General features: G+C 48.1%; 1 protein-coding gene across 1 annotated transcript in view; it reads left to right on the top strand.

Annotated features, from left to right (window-relative positions):
• DZIP1L (DAZ interacting zinc finger protein 1 like) overlaps positions 1-15459 on the top strand; it is a 34554-nt gene extending 19095 nt beyond the window's left edge. Inside the window, exons 9-16 of the mRNA XM_080934552.1 lie at positions 2645-2675; positions 3356-3409; positions 6499-6641; positions 7825-8017; positions 10156-10372; positions 10746-10936; positions 13282-13421; positions 15106-15459. Of these exons, the coding sequence (XP_080790678.1) occupies positions 2645-2675; positions 3356-3409; positions 6499-6641; positions 7825-8017; positions 10156-10372; positions 10746-10936; positions 13282-13421; positions 15106-15270 (1134 nt within the window). The 3' untranslated portion in view covers positions 15271-15459. The remainder of the gene's footprint in view (positions 1-2644; positions 2676-3355; positions 3410-6498; positions 6642-7824; positions 8018-10155; positions 10373-10745; positions 10937-13281; positions 13422-15105) is intronic.
• Positions 15460-17528: the final 2069 nt, after the last annotated feature.

Genomic DNA, 17528 nt, shown 5'->3' on the forward strand with positions numbered 1-17528 from the left:
AAAGAAGTTGCTGGCTATCTGAGCACCTCCTAAATCAGGGTGCTGCGGCTCTCCACCCGTTCTTGGTCATTTCCCCAACCAGCCTGTACTCCGCTCTCCTTTGCAAGGCTAGGGTTTGGGCAAGCTGTCCCTACAGACTCTGAGCCCCACCTTCTGCCTCAGGTTTCTGTTTTCCACATAACCCTGGAGCCATCACCACTGCCTGGCTCCTTCCTTCTGTCCCTGTGCCCCTTGTTATGTACACTTTTCTGCTGTCTAGTCACATTCTTTCAGTCACTGTACCCACCTTTCACGTGACAAAACTTCCACTGGGCGGCACAACATGCAAAACTACTCACCCTAGATAGGGAATTGTGACAGACAGGTACAGACACCACTGAAGTCCAACTTGGTGAACCAGTGAGTTTTACTGGGCTTACTTACAGGACTATGGCTGAGGAGTTACTTATGTGAGTATACATGTGACAGCTGCATCGCCAAACCTACCCCAGCATGGGTGACAGCTCACAAAAGCTGGAAACCTAGAGCCCACTGCACAGCCTGTAGGTAGCTCAACATGCTGGAGAGTGTCTTTTCCGAGAGACTCAGTTGGTCTAGGCTTCCTCCGGGTGGCTCACCTGGATTCTGCTTCTTGTAGGCAGCTCTTTTTGGTCTCAGAGCCTTCTTGTAGCACAGCTTGTCTGAGAGTCTTCTTTGGAGCTTAGCTTCCTGAGAGTGGTGGGGAGGGCCCCAGTGAATCTGCTCAGTTTCAGGGACTTCCTGAAGCTAATTTGAGTCGGTTACCTTCCTGCTTAAGGGGTTTACTGCAAGATGGAATGTTTCAGTCTGGGAGGGAATTTATACAGCACTACTCTTGTCCCCTGCTCCCTGCAAACACTGGCCTCTTTGCTGTTGTAAGTCACCTCTAGTTCACTCTGGAAGTGTGCCTTCACAACTATTGCTTGGAAGTGGAAGTTGCTAACTCATGGTAACAGAAGAAATAAGTAACAGATTATGTGGATCATAGACCCAAAGAGGCAACATTTTCTGGCTGTGGTTAGCACCAAATTCATTCCACTGAGAACCCAGACTCTGATGTCACCTTTATATTCAGCTGTCATAGTTACAGAATAGCATTGGAGCCTCAACTGTTGTTTGTAATCATATTTGATGGAAGGTGATGAAGAGGCCTCTTCCCAAACATTTCCAAAAATAATTATTTCATGTACATGTGCACGACAGAACACATAGAGAGCTCAGAAGAGGGCAAGTCTGTGGAGTTCACTTTTCCTTCCACCTTTATGTGGATTCAGGAATCTAATGCAGGTCACCAGGCTTGGGCAGCATGTGCCTTTATTCAGTGAGCTCTCTCACTAGCCAAACACTTTGGAGACACATGATTGGTCAAAGCTGTGTTGGTGAGCAAATGTAACTTTAAGGAAACTGGGCATACTGGCTGGTTTTGTGTGTCAGTTTGATCCAAGCTGGAGTTATCCCAGAGAAAGAAGTGTCAGTTGAGGAAATGCTTCCATGAGATCCAGCTGTAAGGCATTTTCTCAGTAAGTGGAGGGGCCAGCCCATTATGGGTGATGCCATTAGTGGCATGGTAGTTCTGGGTCCTGTAAGAGAGCAAGCTGAGCAAGCCATGGGGAGCAAGCCAGTAAGCAGCATCCCTCCACGGCCTCTGCATCAACTCCAGGTTCCAGCCCTGTCCTGACTTCCTCCAAATGATAGACTTTGATAAGGAAGTGTAAGTCAAATAAAGCCTTCCCTCTTCAACTTGCTTTCTGGCTATGGTGTTTTATCACAATCCTAGAAAACCCTAGCGAGGACACTAGGAAAGAGCACAATTTTTAAAAAAGGGTCCTTCATTAAAAAAGAAAAAAGACTTTATTTTGTGTGAATGGTAATCTTTCTGCACACAAGTGCACATGTGTGTGCCTGGTAGCCTTGGAGGTTGGAAGAGGCTGTAGAGTCCTCTGGAATTAGAATTACAGAAGGTTGTGACTAGAGGCTGCTGGGAACAGCGGAGTTTGGGAATAAAAGGGATCCAGGACTTGAGATGGACAGTCTTCCTGCTTCGCATCTCTCTTCTGAAAGTGTTTGTTTTATTCAGAAGCCAGCTTGTTTCTTATTGGTTTCTCATGGCTTCCACTATGCTTCCATGGGCTCCTGCCCTGAAGGAATAGTTCTCTCTCTTTCTCTCTCTTTTTTTTAAAGTGATTTATCTATTTTATTTATATACACTGTCGCTGTCTTCAGACACACCAGAACGGGGCATTAGATCTCATTACAGATGGTTGTGAGCCACTATGTGGTTGCTGGGAATTGAACTCAGGTCCTCTGGAAGAGCAGTCAGTGCTCTTAACCACTGAGCCATCTCTCCAGCCCAGGAATAGTTCTTTTAAGAGAGTCCTTCTGGTCTTTCATCCGTGAGAGAGCTGAGCAGGCTTGTCATCCAGGACTGCTTGGGGCAGTGTCTTTCCACATATGCACGGTGGGAGATGACATGTGCATGGGGCAGGGTAGTGAGCTCTTAGTGGGTGGCATGACAACAGTAGCTGTCCTTTCTTCCCTACTCTGGGCAGACCTACTGCTCAGAGCAGAGTAGAGTCCTTCCAATGCCCTCTGCTGCCTGTAACCTGCTCTATCCCGCCTTTTGCAGATCCAGACTTTGTCCCTCAGGAAGGTGGAGGGTAAGTCTGCAGTGGGAACTTAGTATCAGTCTTTGGGGGTGTCCTGGGCTCTTTCTCTTCCACCACCAGGTGACTTATGGGTAGAAGAACAGTGATAGCGGTCTGTGGGGCACGCAGTGTGGCATCAGGCTCAAACTGGGCAAGGAATAGGGCTTATGGAAAAGAGGGTAATTTTGCTGAAGGCTTCCGGTCAGCTTTCAGAGATTCATGTCTGGTTTGATTTTCTCCAGTGGAAGGGAGTGGGTGAGGGTCTGGGGCGTGGTGTTGATGAATCTGGGCCCTTAATTAGTTTTTTGATTCACCATGTCTGTGGTATATCATTAATAACAACAGTGCCGGGCCAAGTTCTTCAGACCCACCTTCCCATTACATTGTGATTAACATGGGGTGGGTGTTATTACTTTATTTTCTACATAAGGAAACAGATGCCAAGTGAGGTTCAGGGACTTTTCAGTTGCTGCACAGCTACTGGGGGCAGAGCTGAGGTGAGGACCAGATCTCCTGCCTCCACGTCTGTGTTTGTGACCTTTCCACATTCTTCCCCTCTAGGGAAGATGAATCTGGGGTGGGCTTGCCCTTACAGGCCAGCACTCACCCGGGGTACTTACTAAATCTTTCTTTGTATCAAGGGTAGGCTGCAGAGTTCTGGTACTGTGAATTAATTGTTCTTGTCTTCTCAGAAGTCCAAGAGGTGCCAAAGGCTGTGGTCACAGAGGAGGACTCTTCTGAGGAAGGTGAGTCACCCCACCTCTCTCTCTCTCTCTCTCTCTCTCTCTCTCTCTCTCTCTCTCTCTCTCTCTCTCTCTCTCTCTCTCTCTTCAGTGAAGAAAGCGGATAGGCTGCTCTCTTTCTCGCTGATTTACTTACTTATTTTATGTATTAATTACTGTGTATGCGTGCTCTATCTGCATGTATACCTACATGCCAGAAGAGGGCATCAGAGCACACTATAGATACTTGTGAGTCATCATGTGGTTGCCAGGGATTAAACTCAGGACCTTTGGAAGAGCAGGCAACGCTCTTAACCACTAAGCCATTTCTCCAGCCCCTTTAGTTTCTCTTTAAATGTAACCTGGACACATGAAGCTGTGGTGGAAGGAACTAAGAGCACAGGGTAAATACTTCTTCAGCACCTTGCGTGCACCAGGTGTCTTGCTTAAAGGTACTAATGTTTGGTCTGCAGGGTCACTGAGTCACAGGCTACAGTGGGCGGAGCCAGGGCCTGCACCACCAAAGCTGGAAACCCACTAGAAGTCCAGGTTCTCCAACCACACTGCAGACAAATGGAAGTAGAATTTTGGGGGATCGAACCCAGCAGTCTGTCCTCATGGGTTCTGATCTGTTCCTCAAATGACTGAAACTTTCTATGCATTAAGACCCATGCAGGGAGCTTGCAGCTAACTGTAGAGCATTGTGCTCCCCCTACACCTTGCAGACCTTGTGGAGATAGGCTCTGGACCTTGGTGGACATTAAAGCTTTTTAGGGAGTTCCTGTGTGTAGCCTTGGTGGAGGTGTGCACCTCATTGTACATTTATTGAGAGTTGTCTGAGGACACAGGGTGCATTTCTCCAGGTCCTCATACTGTTCTCCATCCAACAGTATTCTGCTCATACTCATGGATTGCCGTCCTCTTGGCAGAACATGGCCCTTGCTGTCTTGAGTACTCAGTGGCTGGGATGGTCCGCAGGAGACCTGCTCAAATAGAGCTGGTTAACTTTCAGAGACCCTGCCCTTCCCTAAAGAATTCTAAGTGGTCAGGGGTTGCTGGGAGGAGGAAGACCCTTCTTTGGTGGTGCAGCTGTCTGTTAGTTGCCCCCCAGTCCTGTAAAGAACCCCATCAAGCTCGGCTTGGGTGAAATTGTGTCTTTGGTTTGCCATCTCTGCTCTTTCTGAGGCAACAGACATTTGTCCAGCCTTGGTTGGGAGGACTGAGGTGATTTTCCTAGGAACTGTTAGTGGTGAGTCAAAGTGCTTAGCCCACAGGAGCCCCTACAGCAGTGATTCTCAGCCTGTGGGTCCTGACCCCCTGGGAGTTATACCAGATAGCCCATACAGCAGATACTCACATTACAATTCACAACAGTAGCAATTACAGTTTCAGAGTAACAACGAAATAATTTTATATTGGAGGGTCACCAGAACATGAGGAACCATATTAAAGGATTTTAGCATTAGGGAGATTGAGAACTACTACCCTACAGGCCCTGAAGAACAACTCCTGGGAAACCTCCCCCTTCCCCTCTACTCCCCCTCCCCCACATTGCCATGTCCTGGTCCTCTATAGCAGTTAGCACATTTTATTATTAATTTTTCTACCCATGGACCGGTATTTCTTGAAGTATGGTGTGTGACTCACCTTCATCAGAAACATCTGTGCACAGGAAAATATAGATCTCAAGACCCTTCTTAGACATATGTCTTGGGGTCCAGGAATCACCTCTCAAACACCGATCTCAGTCAAACAGGAATAGTTTATTGAGCATACACCCCAGGACTGGTTGATCGGGGTCATGGTCCAGATCTGGGAATTGAACCATGACATTGAGTTAAGATTTTACAGGGTTTTTAAGCCCCAAATCCACAAACATCTATGCCATGGATTTAGGGATAGGGGAATTCCTTAGAAACATGTCTTTATTGTACATTTATTATGTTTCTGTTGGTTGGGGTATTCAGCTGTGGCAGGGGACTTGCCTTGTCTAATATTCAAGTTTTAACTTGTCTATGAAGATAGGACTTGTCTAACATTCATATCTTAACTTGCCAACCAGGATGTCAGTTTCCTGTGTACATGTCTTTCTGCCAAGTAGGATGTCAGTTACCAGGGAAGTCCTGGAAACTTAAATTTTATTCAGTCACTACTCAAAACGGAAGTCTTATTCCAAGTAGTTTTTTTATTTTTATTTTTATTTTTATTTTGGTGCAGGTGTCTCTTACGTTGGGGTCCATCTTAGAGGCAGCTTATAAAGGCAAATACCATAAAAGCTTATACATAGGTACAGGAATCACTGTTGGGTGGTTGTTTTGGGTCCAAGCTTATTGTGGGTAGCTATAGAAAACAGTTCTACTGACTTCTATCATGACTGGTTTCCAAGGGTACAGAACTTAACGAATATAATCAATCTTGGCATTAGAGAGTTTCCTAGTAACAGTAGAAACATATGAGAAAGTTTCCTTATAATGGTAGGGTAGCCAGATAATTGTTATCCAGGCCTTAACATTTTATCTTGGCCTTAATATTTTACATAGGTCCCAACAATATGGTGGGATTGACTTGGGAGGGGCCAGGCTCATACACTTTTAGGTCAAGTAATTCCAATACATACTACACTGTAAAGGGGAAGACCGTGACTTAGAGAGGGAACTTGAGGGGAAGATATTGTCTGGGGTTTAATCTGCTTCAGAACAGAATCAGATTCTTTGGTAGCAGAGAGTTCAGTGGCAAGAGATGGTATCAGGTGGAGGCTGGGCTGAGTCTGGAGCTGGTCTGGCATCTGAGACCAGAGTAGAGCCCAGGGAAGAAGTTGTTTTCAAAGCTTAATTCCAAACCAAGCTATAAGTTGACCTGTCTCAAGACTGACTGAGCCCAGACCTTCGAGGTCCAGAATGGCAGGAGATTGGAATATAGAAGGTGGGTGACGAGTCTGAGACAGTGACACCCAGAAGGAAAAAATGGTCCATCTTCTGGCCCATGGGTGGGCATGTGGGAGTGGTCTGTTCTCACTCTCTCTGGAGACAGGAGTCCCCAGAAGGTACAGCGGGGCTCTGGGGATGGTGGTCTCAGGAGGGCCCTCTGACCTTGCTTACTGTCCCCTCCCACAGAGCTGGAGGCCTCCAGTGAGGAGCAGCAGGAACAGTGGAAGGTGTTAGCGGCTCTCAGGAAAAACCCCGCTTGGCTGAAGCAGTTCCGGCCCATCCTGGAGGACACCCTGGAGGAGAAGCTGGAAGGCATGGGGATAAAGAGGGTCAGTTGCTGGGCCACTGTTGAGTTAGTCATGTGATCGTGTGTTTAAAGATAGGGTCTTGCTACACTGCTCAGGCTGGCCTTGAACTTACACCAGTCTCCAGGGAGCTGGAATTAATGTAGCGTGACGCCACACTAGGGACTATTTTAAGGGCGGAGACTCAGAACGAAGACAAAAAGTGTTATCACCTAGAGAGGTGATTTACCGTTCTTTGTGTTGCAGGGTCAGTTGGTTCTTCCTGTGCTCATTGCTGTCCGGGCAACTGCTGCCAGCTCTCAGCAGCCAAGTGGTCTCTCTGCTCTTTTCTCCTCTAAGTCCTCGTCCCCCTCAATGTTCTCCACTCTTTGGCTACTTTTTCCTTTGCATCACTACATAAGATGACAGAGGGCAGTCAACTGGCTGAGTCTGAGTCTGGTCTATGGACCAGTTGCATTTGCACGAATCTGAATGTACTTTCTGCATGTGGAACACGTGGCTGTTTCTGGTTGTATGTGGCTATGGGCATCAGGGACATCTATTAGGAAGCAAAGGTATACTACGTCATCAGAGTGGCCGATGCATCACAGAGCATTGGGCTTACCATCCGCATTTCAGTGAGTAAAATCAGAAGCACAAGAGTAACAACTGCAGACAGCCAGGTTTAGTTTTGCAAAGATGCTCATTGAGGTTGCTCTGTCTTCGTCTGCTGCTTAATCCTGGCCTGGTTGTATTTTTTAAAATGTCTAATTTTGATAAATCTCCATGTGGGATTCCAATGCCTTCTTTAGACCCTCTCCTGGATTCTGAGGGTGTGGCTGAAGCCCAGGAAGCTTCTAGAAGTACACACCTATTTTTGTAGTCCAGTTTTCCAAACACCGCTAAGCAGGGAAGAATACAGTTAGGGCCAGGAGGTGTGAAATGCCACACTCTCACCGTGGGTTCAGTTTATGCTGGAGTTGGCCATCTGGGTTCCTTACTGTGTGAACCGTGATGCAGCCCTTTGCTGAAGCCCGTGTAGTTCGTGGTGCTAGAGCTCCCAAACCCCTCAGGATTTCCACAGTGTGTGAAGCTCACCCACTCTGTTCCCACATCACCCCCTCTGACCCAATACATGCCAGACACCAGTCACAGTGGCTCTGTGTCAGCAGCTATAGGCAAAGGAGGAGGGACTGTGTGTGCAAAGGTGAACTCTTGTCCCCTCTAGGACACAAAGGGAATTTCAGCTCAGACTGTCCGCCGCCTGGAGCCCCTGCTGAGAACCCAAAGAGAACAGGCAGCCCGGAACTTCCGAGAATTTCTGAGTCTGAGGGAAAAACTCAACAAGGAAGTGAGCAGCCGGGTGAAGAAGAGATGTGAGAGTACAGCTGTGGTGTCCCAGCCCGATGGCCAGCCTCCGGGTAAGGAGGGCTTTGACACCACGACCTGAGGAGAGGATTCCATGCCTGAGGTGGCGGGTGCTGCTCCTGCTTCCCTCAGGACTTCTCTGGAGGACTGAGCCTGTGGGACCCTCATGGGTGGGGCTGGGTTGAGGCCCTTGTGCTTTGGGTGGAGAAAATACCCAGGTTCCTTCCCAGCTTTCCTCCATTGTGGACACTCATGGCCAGAGGGATGCCAATCTTCTCTCGTGTCCAGCAGCTCAGAGTTGAGCTCTTTGTGCAAAAAAGTCTGCTTAAGTGCAGCATGCATATCTCTGGGGACATTAGAGATGATTTTAGTTGGGACACGGACCAATTGTTTTATAACTTAATCTTTTTCAATACGTGAATTGGGAAAAAAAAAAAACAATTCCTGGCATAGCAATCAAGCTAGGTAATGGAATTGTTTCTTGTATACATGTAACACCAGTATTTTATGTGCTATTACTGAATGCAACATGCTAAAGAGATAACAGGGCAGGTAGTATAAGAATATGGTAAAAATTATGTGATTATCTGAGAAACTCCAGCCTAAGTCATTCTTACCTTAACTGTTCCGAAGGGAGGACAGTTGTAGGCCCTGTGGATATCTCTGACTGACAGGTGGCTCTCCTGCTGGATGTGAACCTGTTTCCTTCGCTCATTCCCCCAGGTGTCTTTTCACTTAGCACAGTACGTGCTTTGCCTCGCTTTGCGCCCAGACCTGCCCTGACACAGGAGAAAGCAACAGGGACTGATTTGAGTCAGCCAGCCCCAGGCGTGCTGATCAGTTAGGAGAGGCAGGGCAGGAAACATGGCAGTGTCCTTGGAGCCCTGCTCTTGGGGGAAAGGAAGGGTGCCGTACTGTTTCTTCTAGGTGTCAGCTTTCCCCGATTGCTCCTGTTGGAAAGCCAGGAGAAAGCCTCACCTTTCTCTATCGCCCCTTCTCTAGCTTTGGGGTTCAAGTTCTTAACTTTCCTTCCTGCTCCCAGGCCGTTGAGTCCTCATGCACCCTACAAGCCCTGTGACAGTGCTGATCTCTACCCGCTAAGAGTTAAGGGGTTCTCAACATGTGGGTTGTGAGCCAACCGTGGGGGTTGGGGGTTTGAAGGACACTTTCCCCAGGGGTCGCATACCAGATATCCTGCATATCAGATATTTACAGTACGATTCATAACAGTAGCAAAAAATACAGTTAGGAAGTAGCAATGAAATAATTGTACCCCGCCCATGAGAAACTATATTAAAGTGTCTGCAGCATTAGGAAAGTTGAGAACCACTGGCTTAGATCACGTGTCTTGCCTGGGAGCTTGCCGTGGACGTGGCGGGAGTTGGATGACCAGGTTCACACCTGCCCCTTTGTCCCGTGGAGTTGAGGGCAAGTTTGTCTCTGGAAAGCAGGGGAATCACAGCCTGAAGACTGTCACCTGGAGCTATTCAAAGAGCTCCTTGTGGTGGCTGGTCCCTGGCAGCTGTGAGCTGTTATTTCCCCTCTGCAGGCTTGTTTGCCTTTCTCCTGGCTTCGGCTTACCCCTTCCCACTCACCAATAAGCAGACTCTCTGAGAGCAACCTTGAGCTACAGCAGTAAGAAACACTTCTCGATGAACTCAGTGCATCCGTGTAAGTCTCATGGAAAGAAAGCACTTTAGCTCCCTGCGAGACACTTCCTCTTCAGTTTGTTTTCCATGAATAAACATCGCTGGGTGCCCTGTCTCCCAGCGGGTCCCAATGCAATGTGGAAAACAGGGGTGGCCTCTAATTGCCTGCCTTGGGCACAGCAACTTTGGCTGTGAATTGAAAGGTGCCTGGTAGCTCTTGGTAGTCATGTAGTCCTGCAGCGCCCTCTGGTGGCGGTAGCATCTTCCTGCAGGACCTCTTGCATTTAAGGTATTAGGTAGTCAAGGTTGTGAGCAAAGTCGGCCTGGGTCCTCAGACTGGCTGACTTCTCTGGTCTTCGGTAATGATGGCGTGACCCCGAGACACTGAATACTCTCCCAGCATCTGATGAAACTGGATCTTTGTTCTAACAGAGAGACTCATGGCGTAGGGCAACGGTCAATGTATTATTGCTTAATTATCTCTAGGGTTAGACTTCTACATTATATCAGGAATACATTCTGTATCCTTTCTGTATTTCTAGTCAAAAGCCAGCGGATCACACTGGCCACAAAGGAGGTCCGGCCAAAGACCAGGACCCTGTCTGTGGCACTGCCATCCAAGCCAGCAGAGCCTTCTACGCCAACTCTTCAAGGCCACAGCAGCCGTGGCCACAGCCTCACCCAGGTGTCCACCCCCATTCCACGCCCCAGAGTGCATGGACCCTCCAGTACCCCTGTTTCCCCTGGGCCTGGGCTGAGGTGAGCTCTAGACTTTGGCCTCTTGTAGGGTCGGAGGTGGTGGTGCTTGGCCTCAGGAAGCCTATCCTAGACCCTTACAGCGCTCTGCATTACAAGGGAGGGACCGAGACAGACATGCACTTAGGTAGCATTCCACACAAGCTTCTGAGAAGAGACTGAGGATCCTTTATTCCCAGTCCAGGGAGGCCTCCCCTCCCCGTCCTATCTCTCCCTCCAACCCATGGCTGTAGAGGAAGGGTGGGGCCTCAGGCCCTGTGAGCTCTCCGCTTTGCCTGAGAGAGGAGTGGGGCTGACTCTGGGCAAACCAGAAAGGCAAAAATCTGGCTTTTAAGTATTTCTTTCTGGCCCGTGTTCCCTTCATTTCGCCTCTCAGCAGCACACCACCGTTTAGTTCTGAAGAAGAGCCGGAGGGAGATGTTGTGCAACGGGTGTCTCTTCCGCCTCCTAAAGTTCTCTCTAAGTCAGCACCCCAGCCTGAGGACAACTGGGGCTGGTCTGATTCTGAGACCTCAGAAGAGAGTGCCCAACCCCCTGGGAAGGGCTCAGGCGGGCTGGCTTCCACAGGTGAGTCCTTCTCCAGCTCCAGTTTCTCTGTGCCCTGGAACGCTGTTTCTGATCTGGCATTTCTTCTTTGTCTCAGATGTGCCAGGAGACTTGGGTGGGGCTTATGTTACCCCATGTTTGTGTCCCTGGGTGTCCAAATGTTGGAGGTGTGGGGAGCCTCCTCACCTCCTTTGTGTTTCACAGTCTTGCCAGCAGAGCAGACTATCTAAGGCATAGCCCCCTTTTGGGGCTGTATGGGAGAAACGGACAGCAGAAGGTAGCCAGAAACCTTGAGTGAGTCTTCACCAACAGCCTTTGGGCCACAACAGCATTTTATCTGTGTAGGAAAGAAAATGTTCTTTGATATCTGCTTCCGGGACAAACTGGATGCCAGTTGTTGATGGAAAGGGCTCTGTAGAGACTGAAGCTAAGGGTTCCGGTGGTTGGAGTGAATCGTTCTTTAAACTCTTTGTGCTCTATCTCATAGGGCATTGTGACAGGGAGTTGAACATTTCTCAGAGTAATGGCATCTGCTTCCAGCCTTTCAAGGTTCCCTTATAAAACCCACCGAGGGAAGCGATGCCTCTGGGTCAGGTTGTGTTTCTCAGCCCAGGTGGAGCTGGAGCATGTGGAAGCTTATAGTGTTGACTTTGCAAAGGAGAAGCAAGGGGAGCCCTGGGGCTTACAGTCTGTAAGCGCTTATCTTAATGGAGTCTGTAATGCTTCTTCATGTCTGCAGCGTAGTCCAAGCCTGTCATCCCGTTAGAAGCCACCAGGGTTAGCTTTCTGGATGGAGGCTTGCTTCCTTAGCAGGTGGGCTGATAGTCTGGTCAGATGATCGAGTTGTGGGGTGACCACACGTCTACTGATACAGTTTTGGCTGTGTTACTCTCTGTTTGTCCTTGTGCAAAGATTCTGGTTTCTTGGTTGTAAAATCACATATTTTAACAAGACAACTAATAAGGGGGTCAAGCAACTCAGTGCTTGGCGCAGAGTAGGGATTTAATAAACCTTTCTGTCTTTTAAAGACTCATTTTTGATTATGTGCAAGTGATACAGATGCCCGTGGAGGCCAAAGGAGGGCGTTGGAGTCCCTGAAGCTGGAGTTCTAGGTGGTAGTGAGCCGGCTGATGGTAACCAAACTCGGGTCAAACGAGGTAGACACTCTTAACCGCCCAGCCAGTCAGCCCCAGTAACCACAGTGATCTATCATCCAAGGGCGATTACAGCTCCAAAAGTCTGCCGAGATTCTTAGCATTTGAATTCCAGAGAGCTGGGTGAAGTTTGTGCTATGCTTCTCAGCCATCTTGGTTTATTATGAATGGGGGGGGGGGCATTGATAATCTGAGATACTGCTTAGCACCTGCTTTCTGCATGGAATTCACAGGAAGTTGTTCCTGGGATACTAATATTTGGTCGGCTGTGGATGGAGGTGTTGAAGGAAGACACAGGACTCATTTTACGTTACTGTGACTGAAATATCCAAGAACAATGTGGTTTCCCCAATGCCAGCCCATCCATCACTGGAGGGGGTCTCTGGAGCAGATCATATCCTAGTGGACAAGAATCCAGAGAAAGGGGTAGAAGGAAAGGCCAGGATATGCCTACAGAAAGCTACTTCTTCCAACTGGGTCTTACCTTTCACCACACTTCCAAAATGTCACCCCAGGATGAACCTATCAGGGGATCAATCCAGTAATCCACTGATCAGGTCAGACACTCACAACCTAACTGCCTTTGATAAAGTCTCTCTGGCACGCCCTGAGGTGTGTCTACTAATTCCCTAGGGCATTCCCAATCCAATCAACTTGATTAACCATCACACATTGACCCACAACAAGCCAATCTTTGGAGTTCATGAATTACAGAATTACATGAATTAAACAGAAGGCTGCCTCTGCCTTGAATTCATTAGAGGGATGATCTTTCTAAACCTCTAACAGTAGCCACTGCATAACTCAGCACAGCACAGTTCTATTATCAAGGCATTCTTTTTGTTTGTTTTGTTCTTTCTATCTATCTATCTATCTATCTATCTATCTATCTATCTATCCATCTATCTATGCATCTATCTATCTATCTATCTATCTATCTATCTATCTATCTATCTTTAAATTAACCAGGCTGCTTTTTAAAAAAAATTATCCAGGCATTCTAAGCCTTTTGAAACCAGAGTAGTATTAGCCTGGACCTTCTCTGTCTTTTTTTTTTTCCCTCTTTGGGGGATGGGGAGGTACCAATTTTGTCTTTTCCCTCTTGACTCTCTTTCTATCCATCTGTCTACACCGGAGAGATGTGGTCCAGAGGGATGAAGTGTTCATTCTCCAGGCTTGTTCCACTGACATGGCTAATTGTCCTCCTTCCAGGAACACTGGTGCAGTCCATGGTCAAAAACCTTGAGAAGCAGCTTGAAACTCCTGCAAAGAAGCCTTCGGGAGGGGTCAATATGTTCTTAAGGCCCAACGCTGCCCTTCAGAGAGCTTCCACACCAGCAAGAAAGTCTCAGGTAGGATGCTTAAAGATAACTCTGCATCCCCATAGAGAGCTAGCTCCAAAGTTGAGGTCTCTGGAGTGAAGGGTTGGGGAAAGACTGAGCAAGTATCAGCTTTGATGTATCCTGAGAAGGCCATTGCATGAGACATTGTCTCCTTTGTCACTATATACATAGAAAGATGACCACTTTGAATATTTTTTTTTTTCTGCTTAAAAAGCCTTTTGGTTCATTCTGTAAGTACTTTCTGAGGAGGTTTACTTCCTAGTTTCATAACGCGAGAGCCGCTTGTTGTGACTTTACCTTCCTGTGCTGTCTCTTCCATAGTCCAAGTGTCCCCAGCCCTTACTTCACAGAAGACCCCAGGGCTGGATGTAAAGCACTGTCCACCAAGGGCAGGCATTGGAGTGGTGCCACCCTCTGCCAGATGGAGAAATGTGCACCTTTGTCCCAGGTATTCAGGATGGTGAGTGCCTCACCACCACACCTCCTGATGGCCTGGCCTTTCTCAGCCTGTAGCTGCCGTGGGATTGTCAGACTTAGAACTCACACCAGCACCAGATTCTTTTCGACACCCTCTCCCGCCATCAAGGAACAGCTGCCACTTGTGTTACTTTCTAGGGTAGAAAACTATAGAATTCTTTTTACTTCACTTCAACTAAAAAGGTGTTGTTGTGTTTTTGAGATGATTAGGATGTTGCCCTGAACAGCAGCATTCACAACAACAGCAGTAGTGGGCACTTGTCTTTTTAGTGATGCTGATGGCACTGTCACTAGGCAGGCCACCATTGGGCAATCCCTTTAGTCCCCCACTCTCTGTTTTATAATAAATCACACAATGTTGGAGTTTCTGTAAGGAGCCCCAGGTTCTCCTGTTCTCCATTCAGAAAGAGCACCAATAGACAAAACGCGGAGTTGCTGTCTCGGCCCTGGATGGTATCTTCTCACATGCCAGGATGACATACATGGAATGTCATGTGTCAAAAGCCAGACCCAGGCAGCCAGTGGACGTACAGAGAACAATGATCAGGGACCCCTGGCCTAGGCCGTTACTAGTCTGGATGTAGCCTCGTCTCCCAGCAGACTTGAGTCTTCCCTTTGGCGGTAGCCCAGACTCATTCCAGGCTGTTCGTTGCTCCCCCACCTCTCATGTTTATCAGGCACCTCTGAGCATCAGTCTGCTAGGAAGGGTCCTTTCAACTAAGTGTGCTCGTCTCAAGAGCTTCAGAATTCAAGTCTTCCGGTTCCATCAATGTGAGGAGTTAAAAAAAATCTGCGTATAATATTATTCCCATCTACCTTTTTACTACATACTGTGTTGGTTTCATCTTGGAGCCCACGTGGAGATCTCCCAAGTTCTTCCTCTTTCTCTGTTGTGAATGAACGTTAATGGTCTAACCCAGATTGATGATACTGTGAGCGTGCGTGCCGCCCAGGTTTAAGTGCAAACATGAACAACCAGATGGACACATGAATCTCTCTGAGGTGCTTGCCTCCTCAGTAGGATACTGGAGGATCCCATCACTGTGGCCCCGAGTCTCTGAAGCAGGTTTTCAGAGGCAGGGTGCTTGGAAGGCAGGGCGAGGAGTCTCCTTTCCCAGTTGCTCTCCTTTCTCTCGTCATTTCCCCCCATTTCTGAACTCTGCCGCCCTCCTGCATTTATCGGTGTCTGTTTTCTTCTCCTCTTATACCTCTGCAGCTGTCAGAAGATGAGAGTGACTTGGAGATCTCGTCTTTGGAAGATCTCTCCCACGACCTGGGCCCGAGCGGAAAGCCGAAGCCTTTGTCCCACTCCAAGCTGCCAGAAAAGTTTGATACCAGTCCTTGGAGCTCTGGGTCACGGCCCAGGATTCCTGGCTGGTAATTCTGCCTGTGTTTGCCAGATGGCTTAGCCTTGTTTCTTGGCTGGTCTCCTCCAAATGGAAGAGGCTGTCAGGTCTCCTGCTCTCATTAGCAGCCAAGAAGTCTTTCCCTCGAGGAGAAGCGGAACAGGAGACAGACAGGGCCTCTATCCATTCCCCGTCCACTCTCCCAAAAGGCTGGGTCCTGGAGCTGTGCCTTGTATAAACATGAGAAGGATTGTAACAGGATGTCGAGTGTTTCTTCCATGATCCCCACATCCAGCCCAGACTGAAAGTAGTTATTGTTTCTAAGTTTTTGTCATCTGCAAGTCAACGTGGAGTTGGGTCCTGCGTCAGGGACTGGTTAGGTAGTCTGTGGTGGTCTCTAGCTTTTCACTACTGAGTTGGGGTGCAGACAGAGAGAGAAGGTGCAAAGTGCCTGCTGCCAGGGACAGGCATAGGAATCGGGTGCTAGGCATTAGTGTTGTGGCTGCTTTGGAGAGGCTGGCCGCCCTACTCTCATTTCTGTTGCTGCGATAAACACTCTAACCAAAAGCACCTTAGAGGAAGGAAGACTCTGTTGGTCTATGACTGCGGGAGGTGAGAGCTGGAACGTGAAGGTAGGGCTGCTTGTTGTTCCACACAGCGCTACCTCTGACCAAGGAATCCCCTTCACAGCCAAAGAAACACTAGGAACCACAGAGGATGCTGCTTGCTAACTGCCGCTGTGTGTGCTCAGCTAACTTTGTTATATGGCTTAGGACCACCTGTCTAGGGATGGTCCTACCCACAGTAGGCTGGGTTCTTCTATGTCCGTGAACAATCTAGAAGTCCCTCAACTAACCAGGACCCCATTCCAGCCAGCCCAGGATGACTTTGGAGAAAGCCTCCGAGTTGTTTTGCCTGGTGGAACTTGGTCATGGGCAATAAGAAAGAGCAATTTGGATGAAGCCTTTTATTCCCATAGAACCACAAAGTTAATTTTTGAGATCATTTCTGTCTAATTTTTTTATTATATACTGACTATATTTTTGGGTGTGGGGTTTTTCTTTTTGAGACAGGGTTTCTCTGTGTAGCCCTGGTTGTCCTGGAACTCTCTCTACAGGCCAGGTTGCCCTTAAACTCAGAGATCTGCCTGCCTCTGCCTCCTGAGCGCTGAGATTAAAGGTGTGTGAGGTGGCTCGTGGCTTAGATTGTATTTTTTTTTTAGTGTGAAAATATTTATTTATTATATTATAGCGAACATTTAAATATAATGATGCATACATCTCTTTATTCTGTCGTTCTTTGTTAATTTTTTAATGAAACAGCTTCCACCTCAGGTGTGCCAGCTTAGGGCCCTCAGGATGCAATGATCAAGGTGAAGTAGCCAGTCTTCCTGAGACACTTCACCTGGGCAAGGTGACGGTGGCTGAAATGGGGTCTGTCAGAGGAAGATTGCAGAGTGGAAAAAAAGAAAAGCTACGTCCTAGTCAGTGCTCTGTGGCTGTGAAGAGACACTGTGATGTGGCCAGTCCTATATAGGAAAACATTTAATTGAGACTGGCTTATAGTTTCAGAGCCTGGCAGCATGCTGGCAGACATGGTTCAAGCAGCAGAGAGACACTGGGCCTGGCTTGGACTTCTGACACTTCAAAGCCCATCCCCTCCCCCTCCCCTGAGATGCACTTCCTCTAACAAGGCCACACCCACCCCCTAATCCTTCCAAATAGTACCACTCCCTGGTGACTAAGCATTCAAATTTGTGAGCCTGTGGGAGGCCATGCTCATTCAAACTACCCCAAGGCAGAGAACCCAGACAGCAAAGAAGGACCCTCACAGGAGAGCTTCTGAGCCAGGACTGGCTACTGTGGAGTCCCCATGTCGCTGAGCTTGCCAAACCTTTGTAACTACACTGTGCTTTGTCATTGGCTGGGGAAGCCTGGGGTTATTTGAGAGACTTCAGCCGAGTGTAGTTGAACTCTGTCAGCCAATTACATTCCTTGCATTTGAATAGCAGTTTTAATATCCTAAGGGAAAACACTTAAACACTTGCGTTTGTCACAAGAAGATATTATTTCTAAGTCTTACAGTTATCCCAACAAGGCTTTAGGCATAGCTACATAGAAACTCCCCAGCAAAGTAGCAAGGCACCCGTGATCCTTAAAATAAGGATGAGTTCCACTGGCTGATAAACAGAGCTCAGGGCTGAGGCCTGGGGGAGAGGGGAAGGTTTTGCAGCAAGCAGAAGGATGGATTTGATTGATGGAGGATGGGAAGAACATAGGACCTCTTTCATGGG

This window comes from Micromys minutus (assembly GCF_963924665.1).
Source record: "Micromys minutus genome assembly, chromosome: 21".
Taxonomy (NCBI): Eukaryota; Metazoa; Chordata; class Mammalia; order Rodentia; family Muridae; genus Micromys; species Micromys minutus.